Source organism: Tyto alba, unplaced genomic scaffold (genome assembly GCF_018691265.1).
Source record: "Tyto alba isolate M040663 unplaced genomic scaffold, T.alba_DEE_v4.0 Super-Scaffold_17, whole genome shotgun sequence".
Classification (NCBI taxonomy): domain Eukaryota; kingdom Metazoa; phylum Chordata; class Aves; order Strigiformes; family Tytonidae; genus Tyto; species Tyto alba.
Window position 1 is genome coordinate 3,277,112 of NW_024881279.1, and position 16,824 is coordinate 3,293,935.

Sequence of the window (16,824 nt, forward strand, 5' to 3'; positions counted from 1 at the left end):
CAAAATGCTGGCGTTGCCCTGCCTCCCACCTCCTGCCATTTACACTGAGGATGGGTGGTCTTACTATAAAGCTATTGCACAACCTATGGGAAACGCGTGCTGGGGAATCAGAGCATCTGGAAGTCTTAAACCCCTGCAGCAAAGCGACTGAGACCAGATCTCAGGTGGGAGCTTTCTGGGAAAAGGCACTGAAAACAGACTCTGTTACGGCTATAACTAGGCTGAGGAATCCCGTTTGACTGTTGAGGCTTTCAAACCAACAGAGCACATCCAGGCAGTGTCTGTAGTACCACTTCTCACCAGAAAAGTGGTCTGCTGAGGCCAGGCAATTCCTGTGCATGTCACGGTGCACCTAAGCACATAAACGCAGAGGAGATGGTCAGGAGCATCACTCACAATTTTCACATATTTTCCTCTTCTGTTGACCTTCTTTCTACAAACAGTGACTGTTCCTTTAGGACTGTTCCTAAACCTGCAAATTGCTAACACCAAATAAATGAAAATAAGGTTTTGGCCCTCCCTGTTCATTACAGTGAGAGCTCGCCCTTTGGAGCTGGTACGGATCCAGGGTCCCGTGGCAGCACCGGGGGGAATCGGGCTGCTCCGCGGCAATGCCGGGACCAGTTCCTCAACACTCTGCAGCGAGTTGACTGGGAGCAGCCCAGCCACTGGCCCAGCTCCCACCCGACCCAGAATAGCCTCCTCCAGACCCTGCCTTTCATTCACTTCCTTTCCGAATATATGAGAGTGGCTGGTGGGAAGTCCTGGAGCCTGCCCCTTGGGATTACCGTGCTGCCTCGGCTGTTTGGGATGTGGGTGACCAGCGGCTGCGCAGGGGGAGCACAGACCAGGGCTGAGCCCCTCAGAGGGATGGGGGCTGGATCCCTCCGTGGGTTGGGGGCTGGATCCCTCTGTGGGATGGGACGTGGATCCCTCGGTGGGACAGAGGATAAATTCCTCAGTGGGACAGGGAGTGCATCCATCTATAAAATGGGGACTGGATCCTTCAGTGGGGATGGGGGCTGGATCCCTTTGTGGGATGGATCCCTTGGTGGGGATGGGGGCTGAATCCGCCCATGGGACAGGGGCAGGATCCCTCCATGGGAATGGGGGCCGGATCCCTCCATGGGGATAAGGGCTGGATCCCTTGGTGGGGACAAGGGCTGGATCCCTTGGTGAGGATGAGTGCTAGATCCTTCCGTGGGGACGGGGCTGAATCCCGTCGCTGGGGGCCGGATCCCCTCGCTGCTTTCGGGCTCAGCAGGAACCCGGGAGGCTCATCCCCCACCCACGCAGGACGGCGGCGGGGAGGGGGGGTGGGGGGTGGAGGGCGGGGCCGTGAGGGGGCGGGACTACACCCCCCCACCCCCCCCTCCCGCGCCGCTGGTGCTACAACAGCGTGATTTCCCCGAAGTGATGCTGGCGGCGTCAGCCAATGGGAGGCGCGGCCGCCCCCTGCGGCGGCGCTGATTGGCTAAGCCGCGGCCGGGCCCGGGGCGGCGGGGAATCCCGGGCGCTGCTGCGTTATACCCGAGGGCGCGCCCCGCGGGCGGCAGAGGCGGGACGGCGGGCGCGGAGGGCTCAGCTCGGCTCAGTTAGGCTCGGCTTAATTCGGCTCGCCACACTGCGACCCAGAGCTCGCGCTGCTCGGCACCGAGAGGTGAGTCGCGTTCCCTCCCTCTTCCCCGCTTTGCGCGGTACAGGGGGAAAGGCTCCCCCGCGGGGTTCCGTGGGAGCGGGGACGCGACGCGACGCGGCACTGCTCGCCAAGAGGGGGCAGGCGGTGGCTTTCGCGGACGCGGAGCGGAACGCGGAGACCAAGCCGTCGGGTGGGTGCCAGGCATCCCGCCGGCGGGCAGCGGTCACGGTCCTTTACCCAACCCACGCGAGGGGACGAGATGAGGCGGGGTGCGTGTCCTCCCCTCCCCCCCCGGCGGGGTCGGGCATGTCCGGGAGCGGTTCTGCGGGCTCCGCTGTTTTGCGGGGGCCAGATCCCCGCTGGGGGCAGTCCCGCGGCCGGATCCCCGCGAGGCTCCGGATCCCCACGGGGGGCAGCCCTGCCTCACTTCCCCCCCGCCCCGGGACGGGCACTCTCCGTGCCGTTTTTCCATCGCTACCGCCGAGCGCTTTGCTGCTGAAAGTTCGAAATGTATTGTTTGGGACATGTTGGTCTGTCTGTCTTGGAAAACAAACAAACAAAACCCAAAAAACCAAACAAAACAAACAAAACAAAACAAAACAAAAAAAAACCAAACCACCGCAAACAGGAAATTATTTCTGCAGAGGAAGGGCTGGGAGGGCTGCGCGGCGGGGCCGTCTCCTGCGCGGCCGCGGCGCGGAGCGCGGATGTTCCGAGGCCGGGTGCGTTGCTAATTGGGGACCCTCTATTCCCCCGCAGGGCCGGCTCCCCTCCTCGCGCAGTTTAATTAATTAATAATAAACTTTTACAGAAAGTGGCTGTGCAGTCAGTGCCTCTGCGTGGCCGCGGAGGGGGGGGGGGTGTGGGTGTTCCCGCGGGGAGACCCGTAGCCACGGGAAAACGGTGCTGGCCTTTGGCCGGGCTGCCCTGCCCCACGCGCCACGGGCCGAGCACCCGTGGTCAGCCCACCCCCCAGGATTCCACGCAGGGGGATGCTCAAAAAGAGTTCAGGCCCTGGAAAAGTCCTTTTGGTGGCATGGGGAGCAGTAACGCTCATGGGATGGAGGGGAAGGGAGGGGTGACATTGCAGAATAGCTAAAATAGTGATGAGGTTTTTGCTGACTTGTTACTTCTTTCATAGACAACATGCCAGTGTCAAGAATGCGCATGAGGCCCTGGTTGGAAATGCAGATTAATTCAAATCAAATTCCAGGACTGATATGGATTAACAAGGTGAGGGTTGTTTATGGCTGTGAAGATTATTATTCTTACTTCTGGATCATTAAGCATCCTTGTTCTTAGATGACACTAAACAGGAGTCAAGATCATAGAGGACAGAAGAACGTGGAGCAAACTTGGAAACATTGTGTTTAGAAAACAACTATTTTTGTTTTCAGGAAAGGTAGCTCTGGTTGGTACACAATGTAGTAGCTCCATTTTTTTCCTGGGAAAATTCGCAGAAGGGAAATGATAAATTACAATAAAAGCATGATGGAGAACCAAGAAAACTCCAAGATCTCTTTTAACTCCTGCTGCCCAATTGAGCCAAGTCACCTCCCTTCCCAGTTAAGGAGCTACTGTTACACTCCCAGTTGCTCCCAGTTTGAAGATTTGGCTTGAAAGAAATGCGGTATTTTTTGGTGCGGAAGGCACATCCCTGTACCTGCAGCACAGGGGGGGTCACTAGGCTTATTCAACCGGGTCTCTCTCTCTGAAGTTTCCACATCCATCCCAAGGTGATGTTTAAGCTGGGACATCTTTTTCTTAGGGTTCTTGCAAGATCTTATGAGCAACCTTAAAAAGGGATTCTCTGCCAGTGTCTACCTAGAAAATACACTGTAGTTTATGACATACTAATAGCTTAGATGCAATGTATTTAAATGATCCTGGGATAAAATTGGCAATATAGTTTACTTCTACTGTACTGCATCACTTGTGGGGTTTTTTTCCCCAGTTTCAGAAATCATAAAAAGCCTTAAATGCCTTGAACAAAACAGATGGAACAATGGATGTTTAATTAAGATATAGAGCAGAGGATTTATAAAATTTCTGAGCTGCTATTGAGAATTCTTTGATTAAATCCATCGTTCCAAACTGGCAAGAGGTGCTTCTTTTTTTTTTTTTAATTGAATTCTCTTTTGGTTCTACTTCAGGATAAGATGATGTTTCAAATCCCATGGAAACATGCAGCAAAGCATGGCTGGGACATGGAGAAAGATGCCTGCCTGTTCCGGAGCTGGGCCATTCATACAGGTGTGTGCTAGCTTTATGTTTCCATCAGTCCTATGACTGTCTCAAGTAAAGCATTTTTTTGTCTTGATTTACACCTCAGGTAGCTATATTAACTACTAGTATATTTTTTTCAGATTTTTTTTTTTTTTATGCGAAGAACTAGCACTGAAAAGTCTATGCACTCACCCTATCTCTTACTTACAGGAAGGTATAAAGTAGGTGAGAAAGACCCTGATCCGAAAACCTGGAAGGCGAACTTCCGCTGTGCTATGAACTCACTGCCTGACATCGAAGAAGTGAAGGATAAAAGCATCAACAAAGGCTCCAGTGCTGTCAGGGTTTACAGGATGCTGCCACCCCTGACAAAGGATCAGAAGAAAGGTAAGTCCATAGCAACCCAGCCTGGGCTATGCTGCATGTTTAAATGCCATTTAAATTTCCTGCTCCTCCTAGGCAGGGGTATAACAGACCTGTTGGTAATGCTGGTGCTACTGGGGTTAGTCACTGGTTATTGCCATCAGTAACAGTTTGTACAAAGGGTTCATTTTATCCCAGATTCTTCAAATGTGCCTAAAGGCATCATCAGGAGGCGACCGGGACTCGCTGGTGCTGACAGCGGTGGCAGAGCTTGCCAAGCAGGGCTCAAAGCCGCAAGAGCTCATGCTCGCCTAAAATGTCAGCCAGGCAGCCCTTTCTCACGTTCGTCTTATTTTTATTTAACAGAAAGGAAGTCAAAGTCGTCAAGAGAAGCAAGAAACAGGAGCAAGAGAAAGGTATGTGTGTGTAGAGGCAGCTAAAGAAGCTAGAGGTTTTAGTGGTTTTTGTGCTTATTTTTTTTTCATATGGGAACTTGTGTTCTTAGGCCAGCCTTTCATGTCTTTGCCCTTATTTCTGTAGTCGTATGAAGACATGAGGACGGAGGAGTCAGCAGAAAGACTAACCACCACTCCTCTGCCAGATGACCACAGCGGCTACACTGTTCATGACTACGCGGGACAGGAAGTGGAGGTTGAGAGCACGTCCATCACCTTAGGTGAGACTCAGTTTTTAGCTCTCTGAGCGGAGTGGAAAGAGCCCTTTGTGCTAAACCCACAGTCCCTGCACCAAAAGACAAAGCTGACTCTTGGGGCTGGGCCCGGCTGTGCCGTCAGACGGGCAGGGAGGAAATAGAGGTGGTTGTGTCTCTCCTGAGTGCCAACTCGTCCTGATGCATCCCGCAGACCTCTCGCCGTGCGAGGTGAGCGGCTCCCTGACCGACTGGAGGCCGCCGATGGAGATCACCATGGCTGACAGCACCAACGACCTCTACCAGCTCCAGGTGTCTCCCCTGGCTTCATCCTCGGAAGGTGGGTATTTATTTTGTCCTGCCTCGGTCTTCCATTGGTCTGTTGGTTGGAGGCGAGTCAGCGGGATGAAGGAGTGCCAGGGGGATCAGGAGAAACAGGAGTTGTCTTGTAGAAAACAAAAAAAAAACCAAAACAAAACAAACAACCTCCATCTGATGGTTTTGGGTGGCTGGAGCTACCAAAGTGGCCAGGTTACAGGAGGGCATGTGCCACCTGGAGACGTAGTTGGTCAGGGGTGGAAGGCTCCAAAATGCCGTTTATTTTGCACATGTGAGCAAAGGGGCAGGCTTTGTCTCGCAGGCTCAACGCGGTGGCATGGACAGGTCAGCCCATAAAGAAGAGAGATTTCTGAGCGGGGAGGGTGGGACTGGGGGTTCCCAAGGCAGCTGGAAGGAGGGGAGGCCAGAAGCAGGACAGAGTTGGGTATAGGAGGTAACCACGCTTCCCAATGGATAAAAAAAAAATAACATGGATATAGAGGAGTTGTTCTTCACTTGGGGTGAAGATCATCTTCCTCCCGCATAGCAAGCGGGCTCTGCTTTGGTGAATCCTGGGAGGTGTTGGAGCTGGCTGGAGCCAGGCACCCCAACACGGGGTTGATGAAGAGGATCTGAGATGAAGGGCTGGGGGGAATCTGGGGCACGGAGCTGCTGATGGGCCTCCCTGCCTCAAACCTGTGAGCCGCTCCTCGGTGTCACCCAAGGGCATGGAAGGCAAAGGCGGTGGTGTTGTGTGACAAGAGAATGTGAAGTGGGGTGTGTGGCAAAGAAGCAGAAGTGAAGGCTAACATGCGAGGAGCTGACATCTATATTTTCTTCTTCTTTTTTTTTTTTTTTTTAATGTGCTTACAAAACAGTCACAGATGAAGATGAAGAGGAAATCAATTCGGAGATTTTTAAGGTAAAACCAGCCCTTCTGGCTAGAATAAAGTTGGCCAAAGTTGCTGTTTGCACTAAGAGAGGAAGGGAGTCAGCTATCTGATCCAGTCCTATAAGAGCTGAATGTACGTTTATGTAATCCAAGACCCTTATTTAATGAGGAAGCCTGAAAAATTAAACATAAAAAGGTGGCTACTTTGCAAACATGAGCTGGAGAGGACACATCCATGGAAATAGTTACTCTTCATGTGAAAGTCAGAGAAAGCTATTGAGTACTGCTATAAGTAGAAGTTGCTGTATTAGAGCTGCAAACGTTCTCTAGACATTTTTATTTTGCCCTTCCCTCCACCTCTGACATGTATGGCGCTTAATCTGTGTTTGCAGACATGTCACGCTAATCCCACTGATAAGGTGGGACTTTCATCACCAAAGGTGCTCCAGCCCTCCGTTTTGCATTAACTTTTTTTTTTTTTTTTTTTTTTTTTTTTTTTAACTGGGAGTAAAACAAGTGTTACAGCATTTAGCATGAGAAGATACAATCTGATCTTTTTTGCTTACCTGCCTTCTAGTTCAGGGAAAGGAATAAAACATTGCACCCATGGAAAGAAGGTCCAGTTTTTACCATCTCCTCGTTCTCTTACAGCTGCTTGAACCAGCCCAGGACTGGCACACCACCAGCGTCGGGGGGAAAGGCTTTCTCACCAACGAGCCAGGCGCGCAGACCATGTGCAGCACTTACAGCTACAAGGAGCAGGATGGGGAGATCGACACGACTTCGGGTACGGCCTCCTCGGTTATCACTGATGGTCAAGGACAGTGCAGGCGAGGGGTTTTGTGCAAGAGGCTAATTGGGAGGGAACAAAGCAAATAGATGAATTCACACATCCCTGTGTTCTGAGATTTTTAAGCAGCCTGGCGGGAGGCTGTAAGGAATTTTTTCATAAAAGGGAAAGGAGAAAAATGCCTCCAGTAAGAGTATACTACAGATTTGTCTTGGGGTTATACACATGTAAGCTATGCCAGCTTTCAGGAACTCCTTGCAATGCAACTGAAGAATTTCCACCAGCAATAGCTTAAATGCGACAGTTTAATAGAGAGTATTGAGCATTTTAGCAAAATATTAGTTTAAGGTATTTACTCACATCTGATGTCTTTCCATTATTGATATATTTATATATATATTTATATATACACACATACACATATTTTGCTCTTGCTGCGTGTGATTCAGTACTCATCCTTGTTTTATTTTGTCTAGGAGAGCTGGAGTTCAGGTTCTTCGACCAGAAAACCAGCCTAGACTTCTCCTGGCTGGACACAGTGAGACCTACCATGCAAGTCATTCCCTGTGGCTTGTAAACCTGGCGTCCTCCCACCACGAACTGCTCTTCTGTAGAAACCTTGACAAGTCTGAAAAAAAAAAAAAAATGGAAGAAATTGTTTGTTACTGACTGAACAAAGAAAGTAGCTTTTATATTCCGTTTAACTTTTAGGCCTGAAAAGGTTAGCAAGAAAAGACTCCAGTATAAGTAAAATAAAAGGACTCTCATCTCAGTAGCAGGACTCCTGGCACCGAAGATGCTCGGCCGCAGCACGCACCGTGTCACGGCTGGAAGGCTGCCGAGGGGCTGTGGGGTACGGCTGAACGGCGTCGGGTGCTGGAGCCCTGGGGAGGCCGTTACCATCCTCCCACATGGGACAGGACGAGCACTTTTACCCACGGAGTGCTCAGGAGAGACACTGCAACGGAGTCTCTTACTTGTTAAGTTTTGGTTGCTGCTTACCTGTGCAACACTGGTGCCATTGAGCTTCACAACTGTCATTACACTTAGAAAAATTGCACTAATTGGCCTCCTCTCTGATTTACTCTATCACCTAGCTCATCTTTCAGATCTTTCAACTGTGTAAATAGTTTAGACCAATAAAATGTGAAAATTCAGTTTAGGCTTTGCTTCCACACAGCACAGTTACCCAGGTCCACTCATAGGATGTTATCTGCTCATAGGCATGCCATATCTATTTCCACATCATAGTTGAAAAGATGCTGCATGAAACAATTTTTGCACTGATAGGGGCAGAGCTGTTTATTTATACCATGCCTTTCTGAGATCCCTTCTAGCACTCTACCAGGATCCCCCCAGTACTGTATGCAGCGAGCTGTACCACCCCGCAGCCCTTCCACGGGCCCGCGCGTGCAGGAGAGTGCAGGCTGGAAGAGGTTCTAGTTCATGTGTAACACATAGGAATCAAATCACTAAGCTGTAATAGACTTATTTTCTTGTACATTTTATTTTTGTATATAACATGTTGTATATTTGTTTTAATAAAAGTGTTTTATATATGACATGTTTACTACTTCTCATGGGAGAGCTCTGAGAATGCAATCCAGATTCCTTGAAAATACCCAAACAGCTGTGCTGTTGACAGAGACACTCAGAGGGGTTTTTTACATGAGTCATGAAAGCAGAGGGAATTTAGCACAGTTTGCTCCTGTTTCCTACCCCCATCCCCCTCCCAGTGCAGCTGCTGGGTGGAATCCCACTTGTCCCAGGAAGGGAAGCCCAGGCCCCATGTAGCTGCCATCACCTGCAAGTCAGACCTAACTTAGAGCAGGGTTACAGGCTCTGCTAGTAGAAAACAAGTCCTTGCCATGAATGTCCCTACCAGCAGCACCATCAGCCGCTACGAGAAGAAACTCAGCAGTGAAGACCTAGCTAAATAACTCATGTTTGCCTAAAAAGAAAACACAATGGACAATTCAGAAAGCAAAGGGAAAGCAAGCCGGTTTTTCCCCTGTATATTTTATTCATTTGCCATACTTTCAGGCTGGAAAGGCCTGACGTGTTACTGCATCGTCTGGGGTGGGAGGCAAGAGCCAAGTTTGGCTGATGCAATGTGTCTCCAGCTGCAGCCACCGGCATCTGACAGTGCCTGGAAAACCCCTGTGCTGAACAAAGCCGTGCCGTGATGGCCTTTGGGGAATAACTTCATTCACTGAGCAAAAGCAAGGGTGGACCAAGGAGATTATCAGGCTGTGGGAGAGGAAGACCCAACCCAAAGGGCTGGAACAAAGCAGACGTTTCCTACCGCCTTCGGCACAGGCTCTATTGTGACTCGAACTGCAGACACACGGGGACAGATGCAGGGTTTACCGAGGGAAAAGGGACAAATTCAGTGCTGGAGGAAGCAGGCAGCGGTGGGGCTTGAATCCAGCACAGCAAGGTGGATGGGCAGCCCCGGGGAGGGAGAGGCTGGGCAGGGTTACCGCAGCTCCTGTTAGTCATTAACTGGCCCTATCTCCGGGGCAAGCCAAAGCGGGCAGCGGCGGGCAGCACCCTTCCAGGTGCCAGCAGGCAGAGAGCAGCTTCCTACGGCCTCATCCTGACCCTGTGTGGGTGGCAACCCGGAGGGTGATGACCTTGCTGTCCCCACCACAGCGGTCACGCTCCCTGGCAGGGGATCTGGCCGCCTCCTGGGAAGGGATCCAGCCAGACAGGACCACCCCCGCTCCACTCCCCAGCTTACCAGGGCTGCCTCGGATCACACCCACCAAAAATCCTGCACAAGTACCCCATGCAGATCTGGAGCAGGGACATTTTTTTTCGTCTGTGCACAAGAAAATCACCCACCAGATCAAATCCACGCCCGGGCCAGCAGCAGCTACTGCCAGGGAGCTGGGTGCTGGGTCTAGAGCCACCTCTGAGCACCCAGGGACACCAGCTCAGTGTCATGGACACAGCCAGAGATAGCATTTAGGAACTTGTTACACACAGGGGGAGGGGTCAGGAGGGAGAAGGGAAACTTTCTAAGCTGCAGACAGTGCTAAAAATAAGGCAGAGATTAATTTGCCCATTCATGCATTAAGAGGAGCGAGTTTTTCACAGTTATGCTCAGATACGAAAAAACAGCACTTACATTGTCACTGATAAAAGGTTTGACCAAGATTTGAAGACAGAAGAAAACAGCAGCTAGTGTCTCACACCCAGGGGCCACAGACAAGCTCTGAGTGTGTTTTCCCAAGGACAGAGGAGATGCTTTCCCCATCCACCTGCCAAGGGACCTGCGTGACTAACAGCACATGAGGTATTTTGCCAGTGAAAAGCAGTGAAGTCCCACGACGGGGTGGAATTTATCTATCCAGTTGCTTCACTGGGTGAAGAACTGCCAAATTCAAAGTATTCTGTTGTTGGTTTATGTTGGTTTGAACTCTTGGGGGGGGGGCGAAAGGCTGAGTTGAGCGCTCTAGCTCAGGAGGCTGTGACTTGCCAAACCCCAGCAGAGCCCCTGAGGGTGCTGTGCCCTGTCGATGCCTGACCCGACTGGCTCCTCCACCACCTCTGGGGCGGGTGGGATTTGTAGAAGCAACATTTCCTCTCCCAGTGCAAACTAAGGAGACCTTTAGGCTGCTCATACCCAGAGGAGCACCATGAGCTCTTTAGGATAAACCTCCTGCATAAGCTATGCGATGAAAATAGTTTTAAAACCTTGACATTGGATTTTTCTGAACTTGCTTATCCTAATCAAGCTCTTCATAAACCCAGTAAACTTCAGCTGTCTTTTCTGTGTTGTAATACAACTTGTTTTCACCTTTAATATACACACAGCTACACTCAGCTGGGAAGCAAGTGCATGCCAGGAGAGCAGGTCACTGCGGAGAGCTCACCCTTGCCAAACCCAGGCAAAGCAATAAAAGGAAAATTTTTATGGGCAGGGCTCGAAGGGTAAACAGCTCTTTCTTACGCTGTGAACCTTGCATGACAGGGAGAAAGATCTACAGGCAAGGCAACCGTTGTAAAAGTAAAGGGAGATCACCTCTCCATGGTGGAAACCAAAAAGGAGTCATTGTATAATCTGTGGTCGTTTGGGAAGTGAATGGAGCTAATGCTGCAGGCTTGGCAGGCTGAGGTTCTCCATCACTTACACCGTACTTACATCATCACTGACTGTGGCTTACTTGCAAACCTTTGAAACCACTCAAAAACAAATCAAAAATTCTCCTTATTTAGTTTTAGAGCTTTAGGTTATCAACAGGACAACACCTCCCGAGAATAACAGACAGTCCCAAACAGTCCCACAACCTGAACCCAGGAAAGCCCTATAGCCACTCTGGCACAGATTTTGCTGCTGCAGCATCCTGCATCAAGGCAGCAGAATACCTTGGTTCATGCCAATAGAGGTTTTCCGTGCTGCAGAGGCAAGGATATCACACATTTGTTAACTGTGGCATTTCCTAGTGAAAAACCCTTGACCTATAAATAAAGAGTTGTTGCTTTTCCCCTGATCTTTGTCCAAATCTATTGTTAAAATGCCCTTCCATAATTAGAGGGGAGCATAACTTCCTCCCCTGTGGTCCCCTTAGCACATTGTTCATAATTTAATCACTCATTAGGAGTAACCTGTGAGCAGCTTGACACACTGCCTAAAGGAACCTTTTGCTCTTGGTTGCCCAGAGCGGTGGCACCTTGTGTGAGCTTTGCTCACCAGGCAGCAGAGCCTGCAATTATGGTTTCACCTTTATTTGCCATGGTGATCGAATCCTGATAATTGGACACATTTCCAGGTAGTCACATGATTTACAGTATCACACCTACAAAGGATAGCAGTGCTTCAGACCAAAGGTATGAATTTATATCTGCAAAAAAATAGTTGAATATCTGTTTGTGGTACAAAGTATTGCTTAGATAGCAACTGAATGCTTTGGACTACAAACAATTTCTCTGCTGTTGTGCTGGATCATTCCTCCTCTTTGGCTCCCCAAGGGTCCATTTTTCCCCCCATGTTTGTGCACACAACATAAGAACAGAAACTTCTGCAGGACAGAAACCTCTTCCAGAGGCTTGGGAGGGCTAAGGAAAAAAGCGTTGTCTGTAGAAAAGTCAGTTTTAGAGCTTGGGGAAAAAGCTTCCTTAGAAAGGGAAGAAAGTCACATTTTCATGGACAAATTGTTCCTAAATTGGGTCTTTTCCTACACCAAACGCTTCAGTCCACTCTGTACCCTCTTTCACTGCAGCACCACACTTCAGAGCTCCTTTTCCTCCCACATTTTTCCAGCCCCTTCAATATTTCCCACTGTTAAATTCACCCCTGTCTTCCCATGTATGAAAAAAAAAAAAAAAAAAAAAAAGGCAACAATAAAAGCATGTTCATGAAGACAGCATGGTGCATGTAGTTCAAGCTACCTGTGTGCTGTGTCCCTCCCCTCTAACCTTTGGTCTTGTCTGATAACGCCGGGATGCAAATGCCACACTGGGCTGCGGGTGACCACCCCGTCCCAGCACAGCTCTGCTGGAGAGGAGAGCAGCTGGGAAGGGATGGGGAAGGCTTCCCATGGCCCTTTCCAGAGTTCAAACAAGAGCGTGGCACGCACTGCCACCGAGCTGAATGCTCACAGGCCACAGGAACCCAAGCCAGCAGAAGCCATAAATCACCTAAAACCTAGAAAACGTGTTTACCCTGCTGGCAGATGTGTTTGGTCACCAGCTGGATGTAAGCAGAGGTGTCAAAGCACAGCAGTAAGGACCCAGGCATGGACAACCATACACTCACTCCACTAACTGCCTGACCAAGGTGAAGAGCAGTGGCGAAGCGCAGACAGCACGGTGGGAGTCACAAGGAAGATGGGGTAGCCGGGAGGATCCGTAGCCACAGGGCTAGGAGATGATGAGGGCCAGGGAATGGGCAAAGGGGGCAGATCTCATCACCCACTCATCCAAAACCACTGCGGGCTGGGACGCAGGTGCCAGAAGTTACCAGGGTCTGTCTCTGCATGAATACAAGGCAGTTAACTGTCCCTTTCTGGTAGTTCAGGCTAGTAAATGAAGTCAGGACAAATGCATGGATGGAATTAGGCCTTGGCCAATGGTTATCAGGAGATTTCCGGGAATAAGGAACCCAATCTGCAGGAGGCAAACAGGACAGCAGAGCCAGCCTCTCTCCCTGCCCTCCTGGAGCTGACACAAGTGGTCGGGCTCCCTTCAGCCTCTTCAGGATGATTCACCCCATTTAATTTGCTCACAATTCATACGGAAACCTTTGAAGAGCCTGACAGTCGGTCGCTGGCCGGCGGAGAGGTGTCAGGAAGGGTTGAGGTGAGATGCTGGCACAGCCCACGTGGCACAGCCCTGCCTCTCGCAGCTCACCAGCATCTCCTCAGCTGCCAAAAAACAGCGGGGAGGAGAAGGCTGAGCTGGTGGCACATTAGGCTGCTGGTAGCTCTTCCCTGGCAAGGGGCACCCAGCTCCTGGGCCAGAACAGCAGCGATGCACATCACTTCTACACGAGCATCGCTTATACAACGTGAGCATCCTGGACAACGACAACTGTCAGTGCCTGCGCAGAGGCTGCTCAGCCATTGCAGACAAAATCATGACCTATTTCAGTATAGGAAATTTCACACTTCGAGTAAGGGCTCCTGCCTATTGTGCATTGTTCCCCGTCGCACGGCTGCGACACGCTACGCTGCAGGCGCGTGGCCACAGCATCAAAGTGCAGAAACGCTGGGGCAAGCCGAGATGTGTGCAGCAGCTTCTGGGGATCTTCCAGGGGAATTCAACCTCGCACACGACTGCCTCAGCAGAAACGGCTGCCTTGCCAGCCACGGGGAAAGGGAAGGACTTTGTTTTCTCCAGTTGCATGGAGCAATGGTTAAAAATACAAAAGCAAGGGAGTGGTTAAAAGGCAGGTTTCACTGGGAGGAGCGGAGGGTAATGGTCTGAGAAGCTCTAAGCAACCGGAAAGTAGATGGAGGTTTTGATCCTTTCAAAGCACGCAGTGGTTTAGCAGTGACAGCACAGAGAATGAAGGATGGAAAACAGCATAAGATGCTGGCCCTAATTCAAAACAAATCCAGCACAAACATTACGCATATTAGCTATTTGCAAGCAGGGCTATTAAATAACAAGACCCAGGCTAACCACAGGCATAAACACTGAATGTGCCCAGTTTTAATGTCTCCATTGCAAGAATATGTTTCACTGAGTTCGTTCTGTCATGAGCTAAATACTATAAAGATTTCACCAACAGTTTTCAGGCAGAAGAAATTAATTGAGAAGCCAAGTCCAGACAGGTACAACTTTGTTTTCATCACCTTTATCGCTGAAGAAAGCGGAAGGAGCAGAGAGAGGAGTGTGGACTAAGCTGGCGGGCTCCCAGCCTGGTAGCTGGTTTTTAGGACATTTTTAAAAAACTCAGGAGGGAGATGGCATAGATTACCAGTGGCATTATTTATAATCAGCAAGTGAACCATGTTAGCATGTATACATTTCACATGGTAATAATAATTTAGTGTTATACGCAGTAGCTGCAGTCGTTGCCATCCGCTTTGGGAGAGTCTCACTGGGGTTTCTCCGGCTCCACGTGCCGCACCCCACGCTTCTGTAAGCCCACGGACAGGCGTGCCCGGGGGTGTACCAAGGTGACCTGCCTGGGTGTGAGTGAGTCACACCACCATTTGCTCTGCCCCACAGCTCCCCACGGCAAGGTCCCAGCTCACCCGGTGCAGGCTGGGCCCACAGCAAAGCTGTGCTTCATTTGCCTAATGTTCATGTGATGGCTGTATCATCTCCGGCTGCGTGCCAAAATCCCAGCACAAGTTGCATCACATCAAGAAACCTCATGTAGTTTCTATCTCCTAATGCATAACACCCATCAAGCTCACACCGACGGCATCTTGGCTGTACCAAAAGCACCTTAGATGTTGCCTACAGAATATTATCTCAGCCACAAGAGTTGCAAAAGTTTTACAACAACCAGCTGCATCAGAAAGATGCTGCTTCCCAGCTACTGTGCAAAATGCTACCAGGCTAGGCAAGGGGAATAGTCCAAACCAGCACAGCTCATCAAAGGTCCACGTGCCAATTCCACGCACAGGTGGTCAGCCTGTCTCACTGACTAGCTTTTTCTCCATGAGGCAGGAAAGCAATCATCAAGAAGAGGAAGAGGGTTTTAAAACACCACAGCAATTAATAGGTATGCTCTATGGACCTATTTTTAATTTACATCTTGTGACTGACCAGATTTCAGGTGCCATTACTGAAACTGCCCTTTCTTAGCTGATTTAATGCTACCTACCCTTAGAGATGAAGACAACAGAAGTTTTTTCTCATTGATTTTAAAAGGCCTGGGCCCACCTAAATTATACCCTTGCCCAGCTGTATGCAAAGCTGACTCATTTTTGGGCCTTAATTCCGCGGATCCCGTTTGCTGCTCGGTTCATCCCAACATTTCAGAACCTGACATTGTCCCTGCAGCTGAAACTTCCCATGCCTCTGCTCCAAGATGGGCAGTGGCCCATGAAAGCCATGTCCAAGACAAAGCGTGAATGTAATTCCTATATTCAGGAAAATTCCCCTCCCTCAAGACAGCAATTCCTCATGGAGAAGCGTGGAGAGCTTTGCTGGGTGCACAGGCTGAGCCCCTCATCCCCACCCCTGATGAATACATTCCTCATGCCCAGCTCACGTTCCTCCAGTATATTACTTGTGATAAAGAGGTAGGAAATCTACCTAATCAGCACCTCGAGTGGGTGGCCTTTCGAGGCAGTGTCCCCAGGATCAGGAATGACTCTACTTCTGCCCCTTTTGCAGGGACCGGAGACCTCACAGCGGGATGGTGGCAGGACCCTGCCTGGGTCAGGGGAGCCACACAAGGCACCCCACAGCTGATGCTCGACTGTTCCCAGTGCCCAGGCTGGAGCGTTGACACCGTTCACGGTACCTTACAGTCAGATCCAAGTAAAGGCAAAATTTCTCTATTTCAGGGAAACCAGCTAAGCCCTGGGGAAGGTTCTTACATGAACAAGAATGACAACCTTAGCCCTGTTTAAAGGCTGTGGGGATGGCGTTGCAGCAAAGGTGTATTCCTGTCACCTTGGGAACTGCCAAGCACCATCCTGTACCCTGCGGGAGAGGCACGGGTGGGCTGCGCCCTGCTTTTAGCAACCGGCTCCTTTCCACTCTTGGGCTGCTGCAGGGATTTTGCATCCCTGGCCATCTCAAAGGGGCTGGCTGAGGGCCCCGACTCATCTGCAGTGCCCCAGCTCCACTGCTCTCCCAGGGTTACCAGTGCTCGCCAAACCCACACCAAAGGCCTTAGGAATTAGGTCTCTGCAACCACAGAAGTGGTGGGAGCAGCCATGCCGGCGGGGGCTGCACCCCAGCCCCCCCCATGGCCCTCGTCTGGAAGGAGCCGCTCCATCATCTCCACAACCTTTTCACATGGCTCTTCTAAAGGGGAGGAGGAAGATGCTGGTCTTCCTGCTTGTTTCTTTTTGCTTTCAGTGCAGGACCTGGTGAGCTGCGAGGCAGAGGACCAAGGTGTTGTCCTTATCACGGCTCCCTCCTCAAAGCCAAGAGGATGGTGCAAGAAACCCACTGGTGCCCTCCCACCCGTGGGATGGGCACAGCCTCTGCTCGGCACAGCCCTGCACTCACCTCCCGACTTCTGCGTAAGGGCCTGGAAGGGATTGACTTCACCCCATTTACAGAATAACAACCCAGGGGTGCCTGGAGCCACTTTGGTGGCACAGTTTCATAATGAACTCGCTGCGGTTCAGCAAACCTCAGGCACCTCGCGTCTGAGGAACAGGAACCTCAGCGACCGAGGTCTGCAGGACGCGAGCCCAGCCCTGCAGGAAAACGAACTCGCTATGGTGTCAAAAACCCAACAAAACACTCGAGAGCTTGGCACTCGGGACGTGTCCCCTGCTGCTGGCACCCCGAGCCTGCACGTG

General features: G+C 50.6%; 1 protein-coding gene across 1 annotated transcript; it reads left to right on the forward strand.

Annotated features, from left to right (window-relative positions):
• Nucleotides 1-1,536: 1,536 nt before the first annotated feature.
• On the forward strand, nt 1,537-7,937 carry IRF1 (interferon regulatory factor 1). Its single transcript, XM_033005937.2, has 10 exons — nt 1,537-1,660; nt 2,781-2,872; nt 3,793-3,892; nt 4,076-4,252; nt 4,595-4,644; nt 4,769-4,904; nt 5,092-5,217; nt 6,074-6,117; nt 6,739-6,874; nt 7,354-7,937. Exons 2-10 carry the CDS (start codon nt 2,786-2,788, stop codon nt 7,452-7,454), a joined length of 957 nt encoding a protein of 318 aa, XP_032861828.1. The 5' UTR covers nt 1,537-1,660; nt 2,781-2,785; the 3' UTR covers nt 7,455-7,937.
• Nucleotides 7,938-16,824: the final 8,887 nt, after the last annotated feature.